The sequence below is a fragment of the Panthera uncia genome (assembly GCF_023721935.1).
Source record: "Panthera uncia isolate 11264 chromosome C1 unlocalized genomic scaffold, Puncia_PCG_1.0 HiC_scaffold_4, whole genome shotgun sequence".
NCBI classification, from domain to species: Eukaryota; Metazoa; Chordata; class Mammalia; order Carnivora; family Felidae; genus Panthera; species Panthera uncia.
Window position 1 is genome coordinate 98,819,783 of NW_026057585.1, and position 27,377 is coordinate 98,847,159.

The following is a 27,377-nucleotide window of genomic DNA, read 5'->3' on the forward strand; positions in this document are numbered from 1 at the left end:
TCCTTCCTTCCTTCCTTCCTTCCTTCCTTCCTTCCTTCCTTCCTTCCCGTGTCCTGGCGCTGCTAGCTGGGCAAGGGCTCTGAGGTGCTGGGAACACCCAGCTGAACAATATACTCTCTGTGCCCTTGGATACTTCTCAGTCTTTTAAAAATTCTTTATGTGGAGCTGCTTTTAGACGCACAGAAAAGTTGTGAGTACTGCGTCCATCCATCCCTCCCCCAGTCTTCCTCAGTGTTAACATCTGACAGAACCCCTGTGTGGTTATCAGATCCAAGAAATTAGCATTAGTACAATACAGTTGAACTGAAGACCCTGTTTGAATTTCACTAATGTCTTAATTCAAACTTCTGTAACAAAATAGCACAGACTGGGTGGCTTAGAAACAACAGAAATTTATTTCTGACAGCTCCGGAGGCTGTTGGTCTGAGATCAGAGTGCCAGCCTGTTCTGCTGAGATCCTTCTGGTTTGCACACTGCCGACTTCTTGTATCGTCACATGGCCCAGAGCAGAGAGGGAAGGCAGGTTTCCTGTCTAACAGCACAGGGTTCATTTTATTGTATCTCTTTTTGTACCTTCTTTCTTCAAAAGCGAAAAACTCTGCTCTCATTGTCGAAATATATTTACTTATTTTTATTCACTTCAGGAATACACATAGTTTTAGAATTTGTAACCCATGTCCCTGTGAGAAACAGATTTACTGACTAAATTTTTGTCTTTAGCCATGTAATCTATAGGCAAGACACTGTCTTCCAAAGTCGTTTAGGTCAGTTCTGCTCTTGGATACCTCTGTAAGTGGCCGTGTTCTCTCTTTGTACTACGGTTAGGTTCACTGTTAGACTTTGCGCTCCACTTTTGGTCCCTCCTTTTGGTCGGTAGGGACTCTTGTTAATTTTTGGATGTGCGAGGGCATGCGGACTATGGCTGTGGTTCTTACGGTCAGGGCTGCAGACAGATACGTGGTTTTCAACTCTCTTACACGCTGCCATCCCCATTTCTTTCCTTCCCGCCTGCTCTCCGTAACTGCTCGCCTTACTTCTTAGTTTTTCCTTCCTGCACTTTTTCATTTCAAATGAGCAAATACATAGCTGTTTTGTTATAGCCTCTTCTGTCTTGTATGAAGAGTAGCATGCCATAGCTACTCTTCTGCGTTTGCTGTTTTTACTTAACGTTATACCTTAGAAACCGCTCCGTATCCGCTGATGGAGGTCTCCGTCATTCCCTCTCGCATGGAGCTCTGCTGTGTGGGCTTTGAAGGTGTTTCCAGGATGTTCCAGTCATAAATGACGCTGCAGCCGGTGTCCTTGTGCATGTGTATTTCCTCATTGTCAGATGTGAATCTTCGGGGCGGATTCATCGGAGAGAGATTTCTGGGTTGAAAGGCTTATGTGTAGGTGGTTTTCCTCCAGAAAGCAAATACCACTTTGCATGCCCTGTGTCCCCAGCAGCATGTGCTGTCCTATTTCGTTTTAGTTGTGCCAGTCTGATAGGTGAGAAATAGGATCTCGGTATTGTTTTACTTTATTTTGCTAACAGTGAATGAGTGTGAGCATTTTTTCATATATTTAAAGGGTGTGTGTGTGTGTGTGTGTGTGTGTGTGTGTTATCTGTTCATGTCATTTCCTTTAGGTTTTGTTTTGTTTTATTTTGTTTGTTTGTGTGTTTGCTGTTTGGTCTTTTGTCTCTAAAAGTTCTTTAGCATTTTCTGTTGTGTGTGTCGCAAATGTTTTCTCCCACTTGCTGGTTTCCTTTTATGGTTTTAAAAAAATTCTGCAAAGCTTACTGTTACCCAGTCAGAGTTGTCAGTGTTTTTCATTTATTCCCTGAGGACGGAGTCGTGGCTAGAAGCCTCTCCCTGTACCTGACCTACTGAGGCCTTGTGCCCAGCTGTCCCAGCACCGGGTATTAACAAGCCTCTCTCGCGCTCCCAGCTCTCTCAGCACATGGACCGCCGAGTCTGTTTCTCCTCAGTGGCTCGAGATGCCACCTTTGTCATGTCTCATTTTCCTTGTGTGTCCTAGACTCGTTAGTCTGTTGTCTTGTCTGTCTGGGTGCCGCTGCCGTGCTCTTTTAGCTGTGGAGGCGTCTTAGTATTTTTTGCTGTGCCACTGATAGTGTCCGCTTTTCTCAGTTATCTGTTTTTCGTGTGCATCTTCGTAGCAACCTGTTTCAGTCCCTTAAATAGCTTGTTGATATTTGTATTAGGATAGCATTGAATTGATAGATCAATTCTGTGGGGAAATGCCATGTTGAGTTCTTACATCCGAGAACAGGGGACGTTTTTCCATTTGTTCATGTTTACTTTGGTGTCTCTCAGGAGCGTTTAAGAAGAATTTTCCGCATAAAGATGTTCCCATTCTTGTCACATTTATTTCTGTGTATTTAATCTTATAGGCATATATAGAAACCGCTATACCCTAATAATAGAGAATATGCTTTTTTCAAAAGTGTTGATTTCTTTATTTAGAGAGCACGTGTGTGAGTAGGGGAGGGATGCGGAGAGGGGGAGAGTGAGAGAGAATGAACCCCCAGCAGGCTCTGCACCTTCGGTGCGGAGCCCAAAGTGGGGCTGGATCTCAAGAACCATGAGATCATGACCTGAGCAGAAATCAAGGGTCGGATGCTTAACCGACTGAGCCACCCAGGTGCCCCGAGAATATGCATTCTTTCTTTGTACCTTGGCATATTCTGAAAAATTGATTGTATGTTAGATCATAAAGAAAACATTCATGTGAGTAAAAGGCAGTAAAACCAGAGTTTAAAAACAAAAACCAGAAAGGCCAGAATTTCACTTGGAAATGTAAAACTTCTGTTTCCTCACTACAGAGAACAAACTGGTGGTCGCCAGAAGGGAGGGGGCTGGAGGATGGGGGAAACAGGTGATGGGGATCAAGAGGGTGCTTGTCCTGGTGAGCACTGAGCAGTGAATACGATTGTTGAATCACTGTACCCTGTTCCTGAAACTAATATAACATCGTATGTTAACTATACTGGAATTAAAATATAAAGCTTAAAGAAAATAAAACTTTAAACAACCTCTGAGCAGAAGAGGAAATAAACACTGAAATTAAAGAAATTTTTAAAAACAACAGGAAAAATACTATGTACTAACATCTATGGCATGCATTTAAAGCGCCGATCAAAGGAAAACTAGTGATACTAAACACATCAACTGCAATGAAAAAATGAAATTGAACGATTAAGTTCCCAGCTTAAATGATAAAAAGAGCAACAAATCAATCAAAATGCAATGATGTGGAGCTCAGTGTATGTAGAAGAAACGCTTAAGACCACCGCGTGTAAGAGCGGACAGGCGGAGGGGTCCACGTGGAGGTAATGGAAGTGGTTACACTTCGAGCAACTCTTGGGGAGACCGTGGAGGGATATTCTCAAAGCACCGTAAATGAATCAAGAGGAATCCTATAAAATGTCACATAACCTATAGGAAGGCAAGAGAAACAGAATGAAACACGGAAAAGAAACTTTAGAAAAATTCTATACCTGTCATGAGTCAAATGGCTTACAGCTGACAAGACACTGACTCTGTCTCAAAATCTTTCTTTTCCTTTGTTTTCAGGCAAGGGTCATAATAAAAGCTGTAGGCAGGCCTGTGGCTGTAAGCCTTCTGTACGTGTCTGTGTCCCTCTTTCCAGGCTTCTCTGACGTTTGCGTGGCCCTGGGGATATACAGAGACTTCCCCGGTTATGAATAGTTTTGATGGAATGAATTTCTGGGCCATGTTTCCATTTGTAGTCTCTCCTTGTAAGGCGGCTCTCTTCTCCTTCATCCCCTTCCGATGCCCTCCTCCCACCAGCCGGAGCATTTGTCAGACCGCGCGGTGCCCAGGGTGGAACGGTGCGGCCACCACCCCAAGGACTACCGGAACGATTATCCTACAGGAAGCCTTTGTTACTGATGAATGAGAGGCCCCGGGAATAGGGGGCTTCCCAGTCTGTAGTCATGTTTCTGTTAATAATGAAGCATCACATTAGAAGTAGGGTGTATAGGACTTCGGAGGCTCCGAATCTGCTATTTTGGTAAGCTGGTAGTGATGGCGACTTCCTCTTAACAGTCTCTCCGGCTTCATTCCACAAACACTGCCAAATAACGTACCGCTTTTGAGAGAGAAAAAGAGCAAGATGAAAAGAGTGCTCTGGAGAAAAAAAATACTGAATGCTTAAAATGCTACTCTCTCTCTCGCTCGCTCTCTCGCTCTCTCGCACACACACTTCAAAACGTAACCTCCCAGCTTCAGCAAGAGGCAACAGGAAAAATATTTCAAAATGGAGGCCAACCAAGGTGGGCTTACCTGCTCTGTCTTCGGCTCTGCTCCGTACCGGATGGCTCGTTAGCTGCCAAGAGCAGCAGCTTTAATCGGCCGTGGCTACGTGCTACTGAGTCTTACTGTTTTATTTTACCCTAATACTTTAAAAATGTTTATACGGTAAAGTACACATTTTAAGTTTACATTTTTGTAAGTTTTGATAAATCTGTTTGACCCTTAACAAGGCAGGGAATATTCCCACCAGCCCAGAAAGTTCCCTTAAGCTACTCTCCTCTCAAAGCCTCCCACCCTGAAGCAACCACTATTCTGATTTCTCTCACCATAGATGAATCTTGCCTGTTCTAGAAATTCATTCATATAAACGGAATCATACGGTCTGTGCTTTCTGTGTCCCTGGCTTCTTTTACTCAGAATTTAATGTCTGAGACTTTTTCTCTTGAGGTGCTATGTACCAGTACTTCTTTCCTTTGTATTGTTGGGTAGTATTTCATCTTCAAATATACAATGATTTGGGGCGCCTGGGTGGCTCAGTCGGTTGGACGGCCGACTGCAGCTCAGGTCATGATCTCGCGGTCTGAGTTCAAGCCCCACGTCAGGCTCTGTCCTGAGCGCTCAGAGCCTGGAGCCCGCTTCTGATTCTGTGTCTTCCTCTCTCTCTGCCCCTGCCCTGTTTGCTCTCTGTCTTTCTCTCTCTCGAAAATAATAAACAATAAAAAAAAAATTGAAAAAAAACACAAATATACAATGATTTGTTACCCACTTCCTTATTGAAGGACATTTGGGTTGTTTCTAGGCTAGTATGAATAAAAGCTGTTATGAACAACAACAAAAAAGTACAGAGAAGGAAACAAAAATAAAAAAGAAATTAATGAGGAATAAAACAGTAAAACTAATTAATGAGATCCTGAAAAAATTTTAATATCTCGTTAAAAGTGACATTATGACCAACTGGGATTTATTCCAGGAATGCAAGGTAGGTTCACTATTAGAGACTCTGCTAATATCATACACCATATTATTAAATCTGAGGGGGGGAACCTCCATATTTCCAAAGCAATGATTATGTCTGAAGTTAGTATCATATTTAATAGTAATACCTGAAAGACCTTTCCACTGAGATCAGGATCAAGGCGAGGGTGCCTGTTTCCATTACTTTCCACATTGCGTGAGAGGTTCAGTATAATTGGTTTTAAGAAAGGATAGAAAAGAAGTAAAACTGTGTTTATTTGCAAATAACAGATAACATACCTGGAAAGCCTTAGAGAACCAATGATTAAACTGTATCAAATAATAAAGAATGCAGTTCAGTAGTGGGATATGAAATTGATATACAAAAACCAGTACCTTTCACGCGGTCACATAGAAGAGGACATACCAGTGGGTGACCTCATTCATTAGTTTACATGCTTATTTGTCAGATGATGTGCTTCTGTTCCTGCTGCTTCAGGCTTTTCCGAAACCATTTGTGCTGCTGTCCCCATGGAACATTTGGCAGTGTCTTTAGAAACTCTTAATTGTCACAGTGTGGTTTGGGGGTGCGATGGGGTAGACGGTCAGGGATACTGCTAAGTACAGGACAGTCCCTGACAACAGAGAACTATGCAGTTTAAAATGTCAATAGTGCTGAGATTGAGAAACTCTTTCCTAAAGAAAACATACTTGATTTCCAATGTCTGTGTTTAGAATTGCGTGTTGGCAGTGTTTTTATAGGCTCAATGAATACGTCGATTAATTACTTAAGTTGAAGGGTAAACTTGAATGTGAATAATAATGAAGAATAGTGAAAGAGGAATCACTTTCCTTTAGTTAGGGACAGTGATGGAAATAACTTATTTTGTGTAGCACTGAATAGTGTATAAAGTTTCATAGACTCCTTGTTTGATCTCCTCAATAGGGATTAGTATAATAGGTGTTCTTATCACTGTTTAACTGATGAAGGAACTAGCCTATTTTTTCTAGGTGTCAGGGACTAAATCATGTCAGATGGGTAGTTAGTTTCAGAGTGAGTGCGTTGTTTGTTCATCTGTAAAAGTGATCTTTGCTGCTTTTTCTTTTCTGGAAGGTCATTTTAGTTCTAGCTACACACTAGAGGGAAAAGTCCTGGGTATGCAAAGTTGATTCCTAGTCCGTATTCCTAGTGTAGCTTGTTACTTACAAATAATTGCTTCCCATGGAACTTTCCGCGGTGATGGAGGTATTATATAAATGTGTTGTTCATTTTGGTAGCCACTAGCCTCATGTGATTATTTAAATTTACATTAGTTGAGATTAAATAAAATTTTAAATCCTGTTCTCTTCAGTTGGACTAGCCTAGCCACATCTCAAGTGCTCAAGAGCTGTGTATTATGTTACTGGTAGTTCTCAAAGAAATGTCAATAAATCTCAAGCACTTTTGTTAAATTGTTAAAATGGAGGTTGTTTGAGCCCCATCTTAGTGTCTGCCTATCACTGAGGTTTTGGTCACAGTTACTTAAGCTCTGTTGGAAAGGAGGACATTGTTTTTCAGTTCCTTGGCGGGAAGCGAATGAATGTCATCTCCAGGTTGCTATTCCTCGGCTAGCTTCTTTCTCTGACACCTTGGCCATTAGCTGGTGTGTATTTGTTAACGCACCAACTAACGGAGTCCTTATGAGAATGGAATACCTACCTGGTCAAGTGGTAGGAGTTCATAGCCCCGGAAGCATATGCACGTGCTGTTGATTCTCCGGTTCCATCTACTGTAATCGCAGCCCTTGGCTTCCACTTGATGTTAAAGTTCCCTTCTGTGACCACGAAGGGAGTTGCTGAAAACCCCCCTGCCTCCTTGGGAACGCTGGAAATTCTCCCAACGTGTGTGTGCGCGTGCGCGCATTTAAGGAGTTTGGTGGTATTACAGAGTTTTCAGCTACATTTTTGGTTTTAAATTGTGTTGGTAGATGAACCTGGAAACCTTAATGCTGTTTATTTGCAGTATTTTTGTGGGAAAGTGTTTTTCCAACCTACGATCTTTGAATGTTATCTGAAAATTTGGGAAGTGTGTGTTTTTATGTATTAAAGCCCATCTGTATACTTAAAAAATTAAAGTCTCTCCGTTTTAATTTGCAAGTCAGTTTATTTCTTGAACATTAAAAGAGAAGAAAAATATTTGACAGCTATACATTTTGGCTTATAGTAAAGTAGCAGGAAGAAAAGTCCCATTTTTACGGTTTGGAAAGGCTTTAGGTGGTTTTTTTGGTAAAGTAATTTAACTATGGTTTATTTTTCCTGTTGTGTCTAGTTTCATATCCTTTTATCATGGTCCCACCCTCAATTTACCTTTATGGTTTAGTTGATTTTACTCCATGGCTAAGATGCTGAGGTACAAGCAGTGAAATTGTGAAGTTGGTTGAAGCAGTCCTGACACAAAAAATAAAATATTGGACGTTTTCTGAATTGATAAATATGGAGTCTGTAGCCATATTCTACGTGTTTTTAGAGTAATGTGGATTTAGTTGCGTCTTCCCCTGCCTCTTTCCCTCCAATAGTGTTTTGGTTTGCACAGCAGTTGAGGGTAATACTAATAATGTATTTTTTACATTTGTTTGTTTTCAGAGGGAAGTGTAACATCTCCCATTTTTCTGACATATTTGCTGCTAGAGAGTTTAAAGCTCGAGTGGATTCATTTTTCTACATATTAGGCTACAACCCTGAGACCAGGTAAGTGAGTCACTTGGCCCCACTCAGTGAGAACTTCGCTTTTCTATGTGCGTGCGCATGCGTGTGTTTGCACATTTGGGCATGTGCCAGTAAGATGAGAAAAAACAACTTCAAAACCCAAAGTGAACCTCTTTGGAAGGAGTTCTAATTAACGTCATCGGCGTCTAAAGTGGCTTATTGTTCGCTCTTGATTTTATTAAGAAGAAAAGGAAAAGTGAGAAAATTTGGGTGTAGAGAGGCAAGGTAAAGATGTGTGTTTAGCTGATCTGTGTTTTGAACTTACTGTGAATTGGCAGATTATTTCCCTAATGCACATTGTGTCAAACCTTTCGTGGTACCATATTGAACACACACTAGGATGTTACGGAGAATGTGCTGGTTAGTCGTTTGTTTTACTCATTTAATAAAACCCCAGGAACACTCACAGAAATATCTTCAGTAAGACAACTGGTATGAGACGGATACATGCAGTTCTCAACCATCTTGGTAAGACCTATGTAACAGGTAGAGTTATTACTTTTAAAATGAGAAACAATAGAATCAAAATTTAATACAAAAAATTCCCAGTGTCTGTAATATAGTTTAACTTAGCACATGGAAGAAGTTATTTAAGAGCATATGCATTCATTTTTATCCTGTATCAATCATGCAACTACAGGGACTACAGATTTAAAAAGTACAGGAATGTTAGCAGATGATCAGGTTGTCAGTGCTTGGGACATCTGAGACATAATCTCTAGATACGAGAATTTAGAAAGAAATAAAAGCTGCTTGGCGGAAGGAAGTTAGTGGAAGAACTACTTGCAGGGTAATTACAGTGTAGGTATTTTTTAGTTTTAGTGAAAAACTTTTCCTAGAGGATGCTGAGAAATTATATGTAAAAATTAGAAGGTTACTGTTGAGACAGTCTAGGATTAATGAAAGGCCACGTGTTCTTTGTGGTCATTATAAGAAGCTGCGTAAAGCTCTAGTGAGGCATATATGTTTGTGTCTGTCTCTTTGTATTTTGTAGACGAGAGCTACAGGGGTGATAGTGTACTGAATGGTCACCTTTTTTACTTACCTTTATTTTCTTTAGAAAATAGTAAATTTGAGCTTTTATTTTCTTTTTCAAAAGTAAGCCCTGTTCCAGTGACAGAGAAGCTGATCCGTGATACTATTTTAAAGCATCCTGTATTTCAGAATGTTTATTTTTACATATGCATTTATTTTTTTTAATTTTTTTTAACATTTATTTATTTTTGAGATAGAGACAGAGTGTGAGCAGGGAAGGGGCAGAGAGAGAGGGAGACACAGAATCTGAAGCAGGCTCCAGGCTCCGTGCTGTCAGCACAGAGCCCGACGTGGCTCTCACAAACTGTAAGAACTCACAAACTGTAAGATCGTGACCTGAACTGAAGTTGGACGCCCAACCTACCGAGCCACCCAGGTGCCCCTAAATATGCATTTATTGACTGCCTGATCATTCCTTGGATTTCTGTCTAGATACAAAGGAGGCCATAATTTCAGTGATGCCACATTTATTTAACTATTTGGTGGGTAGTTGTCACATGGCACGAGCTAGATTGTATCACTGAATTGACTAAATAGCTTTTGTGTTTTAAATGATTAGCTCTTGGGTTCGTAACAACCAAGTTTATTTTTTACTAGTTTTGGTTATATGTCTGTTTTTACTGAGTGCTTATTAAAAGTGATATTATGCAATTTAACTGTGTAAGTTAGAGACTCACCCAGGTTCTGGTCTCATTTTTCATTGGGTGTTGCTGGCAGTCATTCAGAGTGATTCTTCCCATCGGTTAGCTTTTAAAATCTGGCGGAGGTATGCCCTAGAAGGATGTTTCTCTCTCGTCTGAAAAACCAGTACAAGGACATGCCCATGGCGGTGCGTTAGCAGGGTCTGCGTCCTGGGTCACTTCTTTTACCGCTTTGACTTCCTGGCTGCCATTTGTTCATTTCTGTGCTTGTGTTCTCCTTGTCCAGCCTGTGCTTGATGTGTTGTAGGCTTTTGAGGGGAGGTGGATGAATTAATTGAAGTGAAAAAATACTTGAATTTCTATTTATAAGTAAAGACGGTAGCAGATCTCACGCTCCTCATGAAGTGAGCGTAAAGATTTGCCCTAGCTCCCCGGGTTCCCCCTGAATTCCACGTTATACTTCTGAGGGGTTGGCTGTGCAGTTCCCGCAGCTGCTTGCGCGGTCACAGAGGGTGTACTTGAAAAGGAGTGTAGAAAACTCTGTTTTCCCCACCTGGCTTTTGTACGAGCTGGTCCTTAGAATGCTCTGGCTGCATGCCCTTGCAGAATTTACCTCTGTTTGCGTCTCGGTTTCAAGTCTCTGAGGGATGGGGCTGTGGGAAGAGTGGGCTTTGGTGGGCTTCTCCCCCATGTGAATGAGCGGGCCTAGCATGCCATCCGGCTGCATTTGCTCTGTGCTCTTAGTGCCCGGGGCCATCTGAAGAGGAGACATCAAACCGTTTTCTGTCTGTGAGAGAGACCACGTGTGGATGCGGCTGCTGCAAGTTACAGAATGGGGATTCTGTGACTACACATTTGGGACTGTCCCCTCTCTTCAGAAAGGAACTTTCAGGAACTTGAAGTGAGCGGTTGAAACTGAAACTTGAGACGGGATTGTTTATTTCTCCAAGCACATTTCCCGATGGTAGTTAGAAGTTGATTTACACAGTTTCCGTAATTTATTTAGCGTATTAGCCCGCACTGAAAGTTTGGAGTTTTTTTCATGTTTATTGCATAAATTTTTTTTAAGTCTCATTATTTGGCTACTCTTTAATTTTTCCCCTAACCTGGTTGTTGTGGCTCTACACATTTCGTCTTGTCAGGACCTGACCTTTCCGGACTTTTTGCGAGAGAGAGGGAGAGGGAGAGGGAGAGGGAGAGGGAGAGGGAGAACAAAGAAGCATGGGAGAGAGGAAGAAGGAGAGAAAGATCGTCAAGCAGGCTCCATGTTCAACGTGGAGCCCAGTGCGGGGCTTGATCTCACAACCATGAGATCGTGACTCTAGCTGAACTCAGGAGTCGGATGCTTCACCTGCTGAGCCACCCAGGCGCCCCAGACTTTTTGGTTTTGATGGGATTACTTTGTTGAATACGTGTATGTGACGGTGGGAGGCAGACTTTTCTATACTCTTCGGTTCATTGCCTTTAAAGTTCGGGGAGGGTGGATTTCTTGGTAATTAGCATGGAATTTTTATTATTTTGAAATTCTGTGTTTAATTCTGACATCCTCACTCAATTCTGAAATCTGAAAGCTCTGAAAATCAAAAAACGTTTATGCTAAGTTTGGTGCGGAAGCTCATTGGATGGTCATTCTTGGCCTGAACTGAGATGAGGCTGTTTGTATTGAGTTAGTTCACTTTGTGTGTTTGTACAACTTTTACTGCAAAAGTACCAACGTGATAGAATAGGGGATCATTGCTCAAACACTGCGGGGTGTTACACAGTATATGGTATATTTGTTATAGTACCTTTCTAAATCCAAAAAATTCTGAGTTCTGAAAATCCTCTGACCCTTAGGATCTTTGGTAAGGGATGGTGATACTGTATTCTTGTTAGCCATGGCATTGAAGGAACAAAACTTACTTGAGCAAAAAAACTGGGGACAGATGTTGCCTGTGTTAAGTAGGATGCAAGCTGCAAGGGTCTGACTACTGAGAGGCCTGAAGTTTGAACCAGTAGGCAGTCAGGCTTGGCTTCTGGAGCCTGTGGTGACATTTCTGTGCTCAAGCAGTGTGTGCTTTTGCTCTGCGAACAAGATTCACCCAAATTTACTTCTGCAGTCAGCATATTCTGCAACATAATATCATTATTTCTCATTTTGTTTGAAGGTTCTAATCCAAAATCTGATTAGAAAATAGTTAATAAATTTCAGCTCAAAAGTCTTAATACATAAAGCCAGTTAGACCTTACAGGCGTTTGCACAAAATAGCAGTATTCTTGGCATGAACTAAAGTAGTTGGTCCTGACTTATTAAAAGAGATGATTATAATCTGTGATCATAGGGACATGGCTCCATTCGTCCGTTTACTGTCCTTAGTTGCATTTTTATTTATCCAGTATCTCGTAGCCATCTAATCTGACTACTTGATCTTTTGTTAAGACCGACTCCCCTCTTGGACCCAGGCAGCCTGCGTTTTGATCCTGTGCTGCCCCTTTTTCTCTGTGTCCAGGGGTAAGGTTTGTACTTCCTGGGCTTTGTTTTTTACCTCATTAAAATGGGGGTGGTAAAAGCTACCCTTTAGGTTGCTTTAGTAAACTGTCAGGTTTTTTTGTTGCTTCTTGGGAATTGCAAAAATAATTATAAATTTTCTTTTCAAGACAAGGTTGAAAAATATCAAAGTTTTTTTTTTTTTTTTTTTTTTAACCCCATACAATGTTAAATCCAAAAGTGAAACATAAACTACTTCCTAAGACGTGTTGATTTACCAAGTAGACCATTAACCATCTGGTTGATTGTACTCACATATGGAAGTCTGAACACTGGGGATTTTTGACTCTGCGTAGAACGTTGATTATAAAATTCTTCTTGAAAATATACAACAGTTGCTAAGAATGAAAGATAATTTCTTCATTGACTCTAGTGAAACTGACACAATAAGTATAGTGAATATTTGCAAATAGTATTAAATATGAGCTAATACATTCTATGGTCAGAAAATTTCAGTGCAGAATCTGAGAGAACCAGAATTGGAAAAAAATTTTTTTTATTAAGAAAAATATTTGAGTTTTTTTTAAAAGATTTTATTTTTAAGTAATCTGTACACCCAATATGGGGCTTGAACTTACAACCTTGAAATCAAGAGTCTCACACTCCACTGACTGAGCCAGGTAGGCACCCAAGAGCTTCTTATAGTAAATGAACCTGTCCCCCTATATAACGTTCAGGTTTTATTGCATTTTGGGGTGTCCTTTTCCCCATACTACCATCTTCTCACCTCTGCAGCTTCAGCCTGTTGCTCAATGCCTTTTTCTTTTTTTTCTTTTAAACTGTACATTCTGGCCTTTTCTGGGCGTACCTTTCATTGGTTGGAAAACTTCTAAACTTCCTGCCTCAGGCCAGTGAGTTAGGCGGGGCAGGGAGTAATGGTGGAATCTCAGTAAGAACAAAAGATTCAGTAGGGGCCATTTGAGAGGAGATGCCTTTATCTTTAAATTATGAAGCATGAATTTTCCCAGAAACCAGTCCATTTGTTTCCCCTTGCTAAGTAAGTGTTCTTTACGTCACTAAAGTACATTTAGGGAGAGTGAAGAAAACATATCAAGTGTAGCATGTTGTATTGATGGTCACTGATCTGTTACCCTCCCCCTCGTACTGCCTTAGAAAAGTATCCTTGGTCTCTTTAGAGACTTGCACTATGGCATGAGACATCTGATTGTAGTTGTGCTCTTTGCTTTGTGATAAAGGAGTCTTCTCTTGCTATTCAGATGGAAAACAAATTGAGGGCTCAGATCTGATCCAGGAGAGAATGTCTATGAACAGCCACCTGTGCCCTCTTCACTTTTTTTCTTCTTCTTTTTTTTTTTTTTTTGCCAAAAAGTTTTTAAAGCAGTGTTGAAGCTTAAGGATTATTACCATTATATTTAGCAGCAATCATAAACTCAGACACTTGCAAGGACTTCTCTTTAATCTCTTTCCAACAGACAGTGGCAATAATGTTACCAATAACAGCTACAGTTAGTGAGTGCTACTGTGCCCAGCAGTGCTCTGAGTGTTTTGCTTGCATAACTTATTGCACTTTGTTATGAAGCAGTCTCTGCCTTCAGAAGAGTTGCAAGTATAGTAGAAAACCTTAGTTTCTAACTGAACCATTTGAAAGTATGACATCACCACGAGGCCGTATCACACTCTAATACTTGGTGTATTTCTTATGAGCAACGGCATTTTCTTATACAGCCACAATACAGTCCTCCACCTCAAGAAATTAACACTGAAATATTACCATGGAATTCACAGACCCCAGTCAAGTTTTCTCAGTTTGCCTAGTAAAGACCTTTATGAAAAAGGATCCAGTTCAGCGTGATGGATTTTGTTGTCTTACAACTGGTTCGTCTGTGTGGAGTAGTTTCTCAGTCTTTTCTCTTACTTCATGACCTTAGTACTTTGAGACTATAGGGTATTTTGTAGACTGTTCCTCAGTTTACATGGATGCTTTTTCCTTATTAGATTTAGAGCCTGTATCTTTGACACGGATAGCACAGAAGTCATGTGTTCTTGTTTTTTACTTCTTGTCACATAGTATGTAATTTTAGTTTGTCTCCTTGCAGGGAGTGTTCACGTTGATCACTTGAATAAGGTGCCAGGCTTTGTAATTGTAAAATTTCTCTTTTTCCGTTTATAATTAATGACTATTTTGTGGGACGTTGCTTTGAGATTGAATAGATAGCCTCTTCTTCATGAAACTTTCAGTTTATTAATTTATTTGCACTAGGTTGATTAATCACTTCCTATTTTTTTAATTTTTATTTATTTTGAGAGGGGGAGTGAGCATGAACAGGGAAGGGGCGGAGAGAGAATCCCAAGCAGGCTCTGCATTGTCAGCCCAGAGCCTCACAAACTGGGAAATCATGACCTGAGCTGAAATCAAGAGTCAGATGCTTAACCGACTGAGCCACCGGGGTGCCCCTTTGGCTTCCTGTTTTATTCAGTTGTTGATAATCTGTTACTGTGATTCATTTTTAGGGCAAATTGTTGCAGATTATGGAGGGCGATACTTAGAAACCAGCCAACCAAGAATGCTACGTAGGGGTGGTCGTTACTTTGTGTCACTGAGGAGACGCCAGGGGGTGGGAGGGCAAGGAGAGACTGAGATGGAGACTCTGTACTTTCACGTCTGTATTTCTGGACTTCAGTGTGTGTGTATCCATGCTTTCATACCAGGTTCTCCAAACCTAATCCCAATACCACAGGGGTCCTGCTAGCTTTTTCCTTATTTCTAATTCTCATCTTTAACAGTGAGAGACCTTGTTTTGGGTTCCTGAGTATCTTTACTTCAGTTTCCTATCACTGACTCTGCTCTCTCCCTCACATGGGTGAGTTTTGACATGCTCAGCTGTATCTTTAGTAGATTTAGCATTTGATATTTCTTAGCATGACCTCAAGGAACCAAATTTGTAACATTTTCTTTTTAGAGTCTGTGGGATGATGCTCACTCTGTACTCGATTGTTTAATTCCCATAAAAGTTCAGTGCGGCTGACATTACCTTTATTTGACAAATGAGAAAATTGGTATGATATTAAATATCTGCCTAAGGCATGCAGTTAGTAAACAGGAAACACCGAGCCTGTTTGACTCCAAAGCCTGTGCTTTCATCGTAGATTGATTCATATGCAACCTAATTTTCTTCTGGCTTTGTTGAAAGATAGCTTTAAGCTTTCCTAATGAAGAAAAATATATGTACTTGCTAGAGAATAACTTGACAAATAAAAAGTTAAAGAAGCAAACTGAAATAATACATAATTCTTTAGTTCATGTTTGTGTTTTTTCTTTCACTGTACATCTGTGTGCATGTTTATGCGTGTATGAATATTTTAAGATTATAAATAAAATACTGTTTACATAAATATACATATAATCATGTATTCCTTTATTCATTTTTTTAATTGTGAACATAGTACCATGTCAGTAAACATTTGTAATGAGCATCATATCTACCATCATGTGGATGTGTCCTAATTTATCTATTCCCATATTGTTGAACATTTATGGTTTTTCCAGTATTTAGTTATCCTAAATTACATTGTGGCCATCTTTTTTCCGACATAAATCTTTTTTTTTTTTTAATGTTTTTATAAATTTTTGAGGCGGAGAGAGACAGAGCATGAGCAGGGGAGGGGCAGAGAGAGAGGGAGACACAGAATCTGAAGCAGGCTCCAGGCTCTGAGCTGTCAGCACAGAGCCCAACGTGGGGCTCGAACTCACAGACCGTGAGATCATGACCTGAGCTGAAGTTGGACGCTTAACCGACTGAGTCACCCAGGCGCCCCTGACATAAATCTTTATACTGAAACCGAAAAGTAACAATCTAGATCTCCTTTATTTCAGTTAATTTGGATTTCAGACATTTTGGGATCTAGTTCTGTCTTAGGTTGTCTTTTCTATTCATCACAGCTCATGGTCTTTGTATAGCTTTTGAGGACAAGAAGCTGGAACTAGGTGTAAATATTTTCTTGTTCACTTTTCCTCTGTTATCGTAGTTGAACTCTGAAAACATTTATGCCAGATGCCAGATGGCAAATGTTGGGCACAATTGAGAGTACATGTATAGTTGGAAACACAGCCCCACTGAGGATAAATGGGACAAAAAAATCAGATTTGATCATTTAAAAAACCCCTTGCCAGTAAATATCTACCAATGTTGAATAAAATATAACAGAACGTTTGGGGTGCCTGGGTGGCTCAGTCGTTGAGTGTCAGACTTCAGCTCAGGTCATGATCTTGTGGCTGGTGAGTTTGAGCCCCGTGTCAGGCTCCTTGCTGACAGCTCAGAGCTTGGAGCCTGCTTTGGATTCTCTGTCTCCCTCTTTCTCTCAATGCCTCCCCACCCTGCTTGCGCGCGCGCGCTCTCTCTCTCTCTCTCTCTCTCTCTCGCGCGCGCGCGCTCTCTCTCTCTCAAACATTAATTTTTTAAGTAGATAAAATACAACAACTTTAAAATGCAGAGATGTGCTTGGAGGAGTTAGGAGAAACTGAAAAGTAAAGCAGTGAGCTGATTCTTCAGCAGCCTACAGTGAGAGGAGGTTGGGTCAGTGTCTCCTTAATAAGGGGTCTTGTCTTTAACACCCAGCAGGTATAGGAGATGGAGCCTTATTCTCTAGAGACTAGGGAGTTGGAACTGAGAGCCCTCTACCAGGTTAAGGCCATCAAAGGTCTTCTTCAGTGAAAGGATGAACGAGGTCATGTATCTGGAATTAGAGGGAAGTGATCGAGAAACCTGTTGGAGACTGGGACTCTAAACACAGAAAAGAAAAAGAGGAGTAGAGGGAGAATTTCCCTCCTAAGTCCTAACTTTGGGCCTTGCCTCCATGACAGTTAGGGCATGAATTTACATTCTTGAAAAGTATGAGAACTCTAGGATGAGAAGATAATATAAAAAATGGTCTTGGGCCACCTGGGCAGCTCAGTCAGTTAGGTGTCTGACTTCAGCTCAGGTCATGATCTCACGGTCTGTGAGTTCGAGCCCCATGTTGGGCTCTGTGCTGACAGCTCAGAGTCTGGAGCCTGCTTCGGATCTGTGTCTCCCTCTCTCTCCGCCCCTCTCCCACTTGCTTGTGCACGCACATGCATGGTGTCTCTCTCTCTCTCTCTCTGTCTCTGTCTCGCAAAAATAGACATTAAAAAGTGGTCTTGCGGGGCATCTGGGTGGCTCAGTTACTTGAGTGTCTGGCTCTTGATTACATCTCAGGTCATGATCCCGGGGTCATGGGATCAAGCCCTGCGTGGGGCTCTGTGCTGAGTATGGAACCTTCTTGAGATTCTCTCTCTCTAACCATGCCCCTCTTCCCTACTTGCATTCTCTCTTCTCTCTCCCTCCCTCCTCCCCCCCCCATAAAAATTTAAAAATAAAAAAAATAAAAGGTATTGTGACAAAAAAAGTGGTCTTGGGCCATTGAGTTTTGAAGGACACCTGAGAGAAGTATCTGTGAAATTTTTTTCTTTCAAGAACTTGTAGGATATCTACAGATAAAATATCTTTGAATGCCCAACACACTGTTAAAAAATTACCAAATGTTGGAAGAAACCAGGTACCATCAACTTGAGTCAGATAAAACAAATGGTAAGATACATACCTGAGGACTTCAACACTAGAGCTATCAGAGAGAGACTGTACGACAAAGTTAAACAAAGTAGAGCCTGTATCTCCCTCTCACATAAGCAGAGTTTGAGAAGAAGCAATCGTAGGCTGATCAGGGGCTCTCCAACCAACCCATCAGGGACCTATCCTCAACTTCAGCTTTTACCTCGTGCTAAAGATGCCGATGGAATGGTTGCCATGACATCCACATTTCAAGCTGGAAGAAAGAGGAAGTGGGTAAAAAATGCATGCTTCCTTCCTTATTTAAAGGCAATTTCATTATTTGCACAGGACACTTCCTTCTCTTCTCACTAGACCAAAATGGGAAAAAAAAAAAAAAAATCAGGCTCTGGCTTTACAGCTGAATTCTACCAGTGTTACGAGGGACAGAGAAAGATGAGTCGGTTCCTTAAGTCATGTTATGAAGCTAGTAAAATCTTTATACCAAAACCAGATCAAAAAGTAAAATTTATAGGTCAGTTCTACTTATGAATATGCATGTAAGATGTTTAAATAAAATATTAGATAATGGAATCTGCAAAGCATTAAAAATCCCATTTGGGTGTATAGAACACAAGACAGTTGGAACAATAGTTTGTCTGTTAATATAGCTTTTACCACTTTAACATGACGAAGAAGAAATACACCCTCATCTTGGTGTTGGAAAAGCATTTGACAGAAGTCAACAGCTAGTCAATATTGAGGGAAGGGACTCTTACCAAAGTTACAGCAGAATGAAACTTCCTTGTTGTGACAGATCCCTTAACCAAAAACTTAAAACAAGCACCATACTTAAAGGTAGAGTGTCGGAAATACCCCTCTAAGATCGAACAATAAAAGAATAAAAGGAGTCCCAGGTCTGTGAAGACGTGAAAATGTGTCAGGATTGAGGATGAAGAAATGAACCTTTATTAATACGGCACAGTTATTTTTGCCACGAGAGTCTGAGAAAGCATGTATACTGGTAAGATAAACCAGCATGCTCGCTGGATACTAGAGCATTATGTGTGCCAGCTCCATTTCCAAACGCTACGGACAATTAGAGAATACAGTTTAAACACACTGTTTCTAAACGCTTCCCTCCTCTTGATGCGAAGTTAGCACTAATTAAAAGTCAAATAGAATATCCTTTTTTCCCAGCAAGTGTTTTTCTCTAGAGGTGCCTAAATGTTAAGTTTTCATTGCTGTTCTTGCTTTACAATTTGTGGTTAGTAAATAAAACATTTTAAACATTTTTGTAGTTTGAGTGAGTAGAAAACTCTTTAAAATAGAACCTCAGAAAGTTCCATGTTATAACTCCTACTTTACATGTGATGAACATAAATTTTCTGCTCACTAAAAGCTGCTGCGGTGGACAAAGTGGGTTTTCAGTCCGTTTTTATGTGATAAACCTTTTTAATTTTAGACAGAATCCATTAATATAGAATATTCATTTCACCCACTCAGCTCCCTTTTAACCTATTCATAAATGTGAATTCTTCACCTCTTGTTCGCTAGGGATTAATTGGAGGGATTAATTAGGGATTGTCTCTGAGATCCGGAGACAGTGTGCGTGTAGCCGGGATCACAGGCCTTGCGGGAGGACCTTGCAGGAGGCCACGGAAGGAGGCGCTGCGGCAGCCCACGTGAGCGGTGTGTGCGAATGCCTGCAGCCGGCCCGGTAGCAGGTTCGGGAAATGTGGCAGGAATGAGGTTTGGGCAGGTAGGCGGCAGCTGTAGGCAGATATCGAGTGGGTAAGATAACCGCGGAGAAAACAAGGGGCAGGTTTGAGGGGCTTGGAGGTGCCGAGTAGAGTTACAGGGTGTCCTCCTTGTAAGACAGGGCTCGGGAGCAACAGGGCCGTTTCTAGAATTGCGGTGTATGCTAAAGTGGCACATTGGCTTACTTAATTACCAACCAGTAGTTGTCAGGGCTCCTCGATTTCCTCTGAGGATGAAGAGAACCGATCTCCTATTCTGAGGTTGGATTGAACTCGAAGCTGGGTGTTGAGTGATTCAGGCCGGGAATGAGAGCACTGTGGAAGCAGGTGGCCCGGCAGGTCACTCGTTGCCACTGATGTGTCCAGTCTCCGGATGCCATGAGGACTGATGATTGAAGACTCGTACAAGTAGTTTTTGTTACATATATGTCTCGCCTGTCAATATTTTCTATAGGTAACTCACTGGGTCTGATGTCAGTACCCGTAACTCTCTAGGTCTCTCACCCAGATCACGTGTTAACCTTTTGCAATACTTGCTTTATTGTTTTATTCTTACTGATTTTATTTTATGTATTATTTATCTTTTTAACTTTATTACAGATTTGCCTTCTTATTTTTTGTGTTTGCTGTGTTATTCTCTGTATTAACCATCTTTGCTTCATTGTTCTGTTTTCCTTCCCTGAGCTATTTAGGAATGAACTGTAGCATCAAGCTTCTTTCCCCCTAAATGTTTCGATGTGTATTTCTCAGGAACAAGGACATTCTCTTACATAACCGTGGTGTGCTTAGCAAAATCAGGAAAGGTGACATTGATAGAATACCATTTAATCTAATATTGTCCACATTTAAATTTTGCTAGTTTTTCTCCTATTGCCTTCACAGTAATGTCCGTCCCCCCCCCCCCCCCGCCCCCACCCTACCCTCCCCCTTCTTCTTTTTTTTTTTTTTTTTTCCTCCTTTTTATTTTTTTTTTTTTTTTCCCCTTTTCTTCTCCCTCATTTTTCCCCCCCCCCCCCCCCCCCGCCGTGATCATGCATTGGCATTTCGTTGTTTTATCTCTTCAGTATTCCTTGCCTCTCTTTGTTTTCATAACATGTTTCTTAGCCTTGTTTTGTTTTGTTTTGTCTTGTCATCGCATTAACATTTTTGAGGAGTTAGAAGCCAGTTTTGTTGAATTCTTCAGTTCAGGTTTGTTTGAGGTTTCCTCGTGGTTAGACTTAGCTTTTGTAATTTTTGCCAGGAAGTTACTATAGAAGTGGTATTTTGCCCTTCTTAGTGTGTCAGATGTGGTTTTTGTTGTTGTTGTTGTTTTTGAGGTTTAGAATAAGAGATCTGGGTGGTTCCAATAAAGATGATTTTGATGCCGTCCTTGCCCCCAAAGAGCTTAACATCTGTCAAGAGAGGTGAGGCACCCCAGGAAAAGGAACAAGAGGAGAGTGGAGTTCTCTGAGGTTCCCCAGCTGCTCCCAGTAGGGAGGTCCCTCCAGCGAGGAGCTGGTGGGGATTGTGGGCGAGCGGGTGAAATCTGCCTGCGACGGAGAAGAGAACGGGAGAGTGGGCCCTGGTGTGCGGCCCCCGAGGGGAGCCGGGACGGGGAGGAGGGTGTGCGCAGGTGGTGTAAAGGGGACAGAGGGGAAGTGAGTGTCAGCAAGGACAGCCAAGAGGATGCTGAGATAGGCCGGGGCCACCGCTGAGATCCGGTGTTCGGAGGAGAGGTCATGAGGTTTTGATGGCTTGCCCTTCGTGTCTCTCAGGGTATTTGGTGGGACCAGAATCATAGTTTACATTCCTTGACTTGGTATCACAATGACATTTTTATGCTGTGTTTCACAGAATAGTTCCTGTGGTTTTTCAGAAGAATGGTGAATTTATTAAATTATTATTTTATGTTGATTTCTGCAAGCAAGCATTTTCCATGTGATTCGGTAGTTTTTTTTGAAAAAAGCACTTTTGCAGGAAATGCTTCGGTGCTCGTATTCATGCTATTTGACTTCTGGGTTCTAATTCAGTTGCTTTTGTTGCAGAGCGTCTTTTTCTTTAGACTGTTTCTAGTCACACAGTTCTTTGTTTAATTTGAATTTTCTTTTAAATTTTATTTTTAAAGAGAGAGATTATGTGCGAGCAGGGGAAAGGGGTGGGGTTGGGGAGAGAGAGAGAGAGAGAGAGAGAAGGTGGGAGAGGAAGAGAAGAGAAGAGAAGAGAAGAGAAGAGAATCTTAAGCAGGCCCCATGCTCAGCACAGAGCCCAGCACTGGGATCATGACCTGAGCCAAAATTGATTGTCAGATGCTCAACTGAACGAACCACCCAAGCGCCCCACCAGTCGCACACTTTTGGGGACATGTTATTTTATATACCAATAGGGAAAGTGGTCTTCCAGACTGTAGATAACTTGCTTCAGGTGCTTGGTCAAAAGCAACACTTACTTAAGTGTATTTGGCATTTCTTGTGTAAATTACATTTTCAGCACAGTGAGAGGGTTTTTTTTTTTTTTTAATTTAATGTCAGTCTCAGAATATAAGTTTATTTGATAGCAAAAACAGGGATACTAAAGAAATGGAATGGGTCCTCCATTTATTTTAGGAAACTTGAGGACGCTGAGTACTCTCTTAAGCAGGTTTTAATTTCTTCACACCCTGTTATATTTGTGGGAAGCACAATTGGCACTGGTCTTTCCTACTCTTTCTCTTTCTGGACCTTTGTAGATTTTCGGGAGTTTCATGGTCTTACTTTCCTTTTTTTTTTTTTTTTTTATCATAACTGAGTAATCATACGTAGAGTCATCTCTTAGTTTGCAAATGGACACTAAGCTTGCGTTTACCTCCAGAGTCAGAATATCTTACGTGGCCGACAGCCCAGTTTGCCTTTGTGCTGGAGGTGGAGGTTGTGGGGAGAGGGCACAAAACGTGTTTTTAAAGATTTTAACGGAAAATGTCTTGGCCGGTACTATGGACGATACGGATACGTTGCTCAGTATGACGAGGTTGGTGTGGCCTTGTTGATGTGGCTTGAGAAATCTTTTCTGATTAAATTGCAAATGAATTTAGCTTCGTGGGCGATGCTGTAAACCATTGCCGAGAATTTTGAATCGGGAGACCTCAAATGAGATTTCTAGATGCTCGAGTGTTTGTGGCAAGGTGTCCTTTGCCCTCTTGATTTGAACTTTCCTACCCTTCTCAGTGTTGGAAGTCCATTCTTCAAGCGAGACATGCCCGACTGGGTTCGTATCTCTTCAGGAAACGTTTTTGTTTGTTATTTAGGCAATTTTAGAGCGGCTTGTTTAAGGGAGATTAGGCTGTTTGCACAAAACGCAGCATGCTTTGGCTACCCCGCTTGCGCTACTGTCTACACTGTGTTCGTAGCTGTGACGATACCCAGGACTCCATAGCTTTGCCAGGATTGTTTGTGTGGCCTTTTCCCAAACGTTTACAAAGTTTTCCAGACGAGATTCGCGGGGTGGTCTCCCTTCGGAAGCTACTGGCACGTTTAGAAGCGCGCTGCAGTTTCTGGTCACTCACCGTATATATGGCCATTCACCTCCGTGGGCCTTTTGATTTTGTTTCCTCTTGAGGACCCTGCTGTTTAAAACCGCAGTTAAAAAAGACAGCGAGGGCGGACAGAAGTTGCCGCCGCCTCGCCAGGGCAGGGCGGCTGTCTGAAGCCTGTCGACGGGGCGGCTGGCCGAGCTCCCTGGGCTCGGCCGTCTCGGATCCCCTTTCCGAGGCCCCGCTTCCCTGCACACTAGCTTGGTTTGCAGGGAGAAGCCGCAGTCTGTTGGCTGGGCTTTATTTACGGAAACAGCAGGGTTGAGATTGATTGCGTTGAGAGACAGTGTGTGGATGAGGGAGGGTCACAGCACATGCTCAGTCCTGTCAGAGTGAGGGGGAAGTTTCTGCGTTCTGCGTGAAGGCTTAGGTCATAGCACAAGCTCAGTGAAAGCTCTGTGAGGTCTCTCAGACTGCATGTGCCTCCATTTTGAGTTGTTAGAGTAGAAAAGGGCAGAGTTTTGGCAGTAAGTCGAGGTTCAGGGACACAGCTAGACTCACCAGAGCCTCTGTTAGTCATGGATGATCCATTCAGCCCCTGCAGGTAGGCTCTCTCCCTCTGGCCTCACCGGAACAGCGATGGGTTTTGCCGCCCGTTCTGACTTCTGGAGATGTTTCTGAATCATTTCATCATTCCTGGTGCATGTTCCCGAGGGCCTCTCGTTCGGCCCTGGCTGGCCACGTAGGTGGCGTCGCGAGGCCCGAAATCGGCGCTGAGAACGGGGTCCGCGCGGAGCTGCCCTGGGCAGATGGAGAAGCCTGTGGGTCCTGCCGTCCCCGGGCTTCTCCCCTTCGCCGCCCCTCCCCTCTTCCTCTCGGGGTGTAGTTTCCACCCGAGTCCCGCGCGGATGCCCGGCGCCGAGCCTGCTTGCCGTCGGGCACCTGCAGAGCAAACCTGCCCGCCGGCCGTTCCGTTGCCGTGCGGCGGGGAGGGAGTGCCTGGGCCCGAGAGCAGCTCTGTTTGGATGTTTTAGGAAGGGTGGTAGGTGGGCAGCTATTGGTTGCTTTGAAGGTGGGTGGAACTTGTTTTGATCGAGAGCCTGTTTGCCAGAGCAAATTATATTTCTTGTGATCTGTCTCTGAGGTCTGGAGATGAAATAGCGTATACGTTTTGACACACGCAGGGAGCGGTCGTGGATTACGGTCGCGACATCATCCCCTTAAAATGGATTTTTTTTTAGACACGTTTTCTCTTGCTTCAAAAGGAAAGAACCCGTTCTCTTCAGAGCTTAGGGAAAATGTCTTGGAAATTTAAAAAAACAATTGTATGCGGTGACGTGTGTGAGAGAAGTTAAGATTCCAGGTATTGTGTTTATATTGATTTTGTTGGTTTCAGCGGAAGGTGGCATTTGTGGTGTATATGCATTTTGGGGGGTGACGTGTGAATTCTGTAGGAGAAGAGTAAAAAGAGGAGTTGAGGAGAGGGCGGAGCACCGACCGGGCCAGTTTCTGTGCCCACCGCTCGATGGGCCCGACACGAGTCTTTTCTGGGAGGGGAAGTTACGGTTTTTTTGTGTGTCCCGTGTGCGGCCAGGGCTCAGACAGACGCCTCTCACCATGGTGAACGTAGGGAGCCGGTCACACTGCTCAGATTTAGGAAAGTTCAGTTCTTACCCAGATAGTACGTGAAGCTTGTGGATTATGTCAGTTGTCCCTCTTTGGTCCGTCTCCCCTTTTTTCTCCAGACGAAGGTTGGAAACAATTTTTGAAGTGACGCTTGAGTTACCGTGCGTCTGTGAGGACGAATGGAGGAAGTACGCGGCAGGGAGGAACGGACAGCTGGAAGATGCCCATAGGATAGGGAAGAAGTTCGGGGGCCATTGACGACGCGGGAGAGATTCCGAGCGTAAGCTCTGCGCCGTGCGCTCTGAATGTGGAGCCGTGCGTACTCGCCCCCGGTCGGAGGAGGCCCCCGACTTCGGTAGAAAGTTGCTCGGGAGGCTAGGGTGAATTCTCGCCACTGGCAGTATTGCTCAAGTACGGTCTGGCTTCCAGCGGCTCCAGTTTGGGGATTGTGATTAAGGGGACGAATTAATTGGACAGGGATAATTTGGAGTAGTGCATTTACCGCTGTTCTTGATCTTTTTTTCCTGTTGATACGAGGACTGTCTTCCCAGTGATCACATTTATTTGAACATCGCATTTGGGAATTTGGGGCAGTCTTTCCCCATACCACGTAGTGTTGCTTCTGGAACTCGTCTCATTTCACTCCATTCAGAACACTCTTCCTTTCTGCTTTTCTCTTGTAAGTCTAAAATTACCCTCTCTCCGGACAAGAGGATCTGGGCCCCGAGGCACTTAACACCCAAGACTCGTTTCAGAAAATCCTCCTTTGAGTCAGGAGAATACTCGTCCGGAAAGCAGTCGTGGAACCGCCTTTCTGTTGTAGGGTCTCCAGGTCTTCAACTTGTTTATGTTTAGCAAATAAAGCGTGAATTGGAAGCTGTGCTCAGGAATCAGCTCCGGTCAGGTTCCTCCTGCCGGCCTGGCCCGGCCAGCCTGGCCTGGCCTGGCCTAATACAGATGTGCACTCGTGAGCTCGTGTGTAGCCGCCTAGTCCGATGGCGAGGACTCGTAGTTACCACTGCTGTCCAGAGTCGGATTTTTGTGTTTCAGATCAGGTAAATAAGTCACAAGGGCTGTTCTTTGTGTCGTGTGCATTTGTTCTGTGTTTTCCTGTCTTGGGAAAATAGAATGTCACTTGTTGACCAGCCATCCCCTGCTTTGGGGTTTCTGTGCTTGTCTGGTGGTGGTAGCACTGAAGGAACGGCACACGGGAGGTCATTCTCTTGGTTGCTGAAGTTGCCCAGGGTCCGCACAGCTTGGGCATCGGAAAGATTTTCATTTCGTTTTGGCCTCGGGCTCTCCTCCTGTTGTACTTCAGGGTAGCAGGAAGTGTTGGTGAACATGGACAGCATATGTTTCCAACAGAACGTAAAAATAAAAGTTCATCAAAATATTGCCTTGTTTTTAGCTTTTCTTATCATTTTATTAGAATCTTGAATCAGAGTCCAAGGTTGAGGCTTAAATCTAAAGTGTTCCTTCCTCTTAAAAAAATTTTTTTTTAAATAATGTTTATTTTTGAGAGAGAGACACAGAGTGTGAGTGGGGGAGGGGCGGCGAGAGAGGGAGACACAGAACCCGAAGCAGCTCCAGGCTCCGAGCGGTCAGCCCAGCGCCCGACGCGGGGCCCAGACTCACGAACCGTGAGATCATGACCTGAGCTGAAGTCGGACGCTTAACCGACTGAGCCACCCGGGCGCCCCTGAAGCGTTCCCATAAAACAGACATTTTGCAGTGCCTGTGAATCTGCTGATGACACAGCTCCGTTTTTGACCACTTTCTAGATTCTTGTCTGGTGTGTTAGCTATGGATGGGAAGACTGGTACACCTGAGACCCGATGTTCACCACGTCTGTGATTCTCCAGTTGTTCATTGTTCCTGATCCTTCTTCCTTCTGAATTCATTTTTCATTTTCCACTTTACTTTTTGGTCATTACTGAACTGAGCTGTCTTTCTGCCAGAGAGGCATTTATTCTAAAGCCATAAAAAAAACGTCAGCCAGAATGAGAGAGAAAATAGAAAATACAGGCTTAAAGGGAGATTTGAAGTAACGAATTTCACGAATTTGTGTCCATTCATGAGTCTTCCCCACAAACTGATGATCCTCTGTATTGAGCAGTTTGTGATAGGGGAGAATACAGGTTCCTGCACATAATCTTCAAAAGCAGATCTGAAAAAAACTAATCTTTTCTGGTACACCTTTTGATACTTTGGGTCTAAGCTAAAACAGTTCATTTTAATTCAGTTGAGACAATTAGACGTTATTTCTATCAGAGTTCTTTGACTTATACATTGTATACTTATACACTTATACAGTGACTGATTGTCTCTTGGGCGTGGGCTACATCTGTTCTTACAGCCTTGGTTCCTTTTAGAGAGCCTGCCAAATGGGCCTCCGATGTAAGTATGTTGAATGAATGAGTGGTGTCGATGGTAAGAGGAGAGAGTAGATGTGGAGCTAGACGGTATGGTTCAAATTCCACCCAATTAGTGACACTGGACGAGCTGTGACACTGGATGAGGTTATATACTCCTCTCAATTTCCGTGTTCTCATGGGTCATCTTTCCATATGACCGTATCTCCAATCAGATAAATACGATTTTTCACAGTTGTTGTAAAGATGGGGTGAAAACACTTATGAAAGTGCTTGGCACTCAGTTGCTCAGTGTGTTAGTTTTATTAATTCCAAGGCCAAGTCTTCAGTCTCATGTGGGTATGGTTATCTCAGCAACATCTATAGTTTTTGTCAGTCTAGTTAAGACAGTGTCAAGTGTTATGGTAATTAAATTAGTGATCAGTATACTT

At 42.6% G+C, this 27,377-nt stretch overlaps 1 protein-coding gene across 8 annotated transcripts in view; it reads left to right on the forward strand.

Moving 5' to 3' along the window:
- The window catches only part of RERE (arginine-glutamic acid dipeptide repeats), a 426,890-nt gene that overhangs the window by 260,583 nt on the left and 138,930 nt on the right, over positions 1-27,377 (forward strand). For 7 of the 8 annotated variants that reach the window (XM_049618826.1, XM_049618828.1, XM_049618825.1 and 4 more), the window contains one exon: positions 7,854-7,958. In XM_049618826.1, the coding sequence (XP_049474783.1) occupies positions 7,854-7,958 (105 nt within the window). Of the gene's footprint in view, positions 1-7,853; positions 7,959-23,318; positions 23,553-27,377 lie in introns of those variants that run through there. The other variant, XM_049618832.1, reaches the window with a different exon arrangement.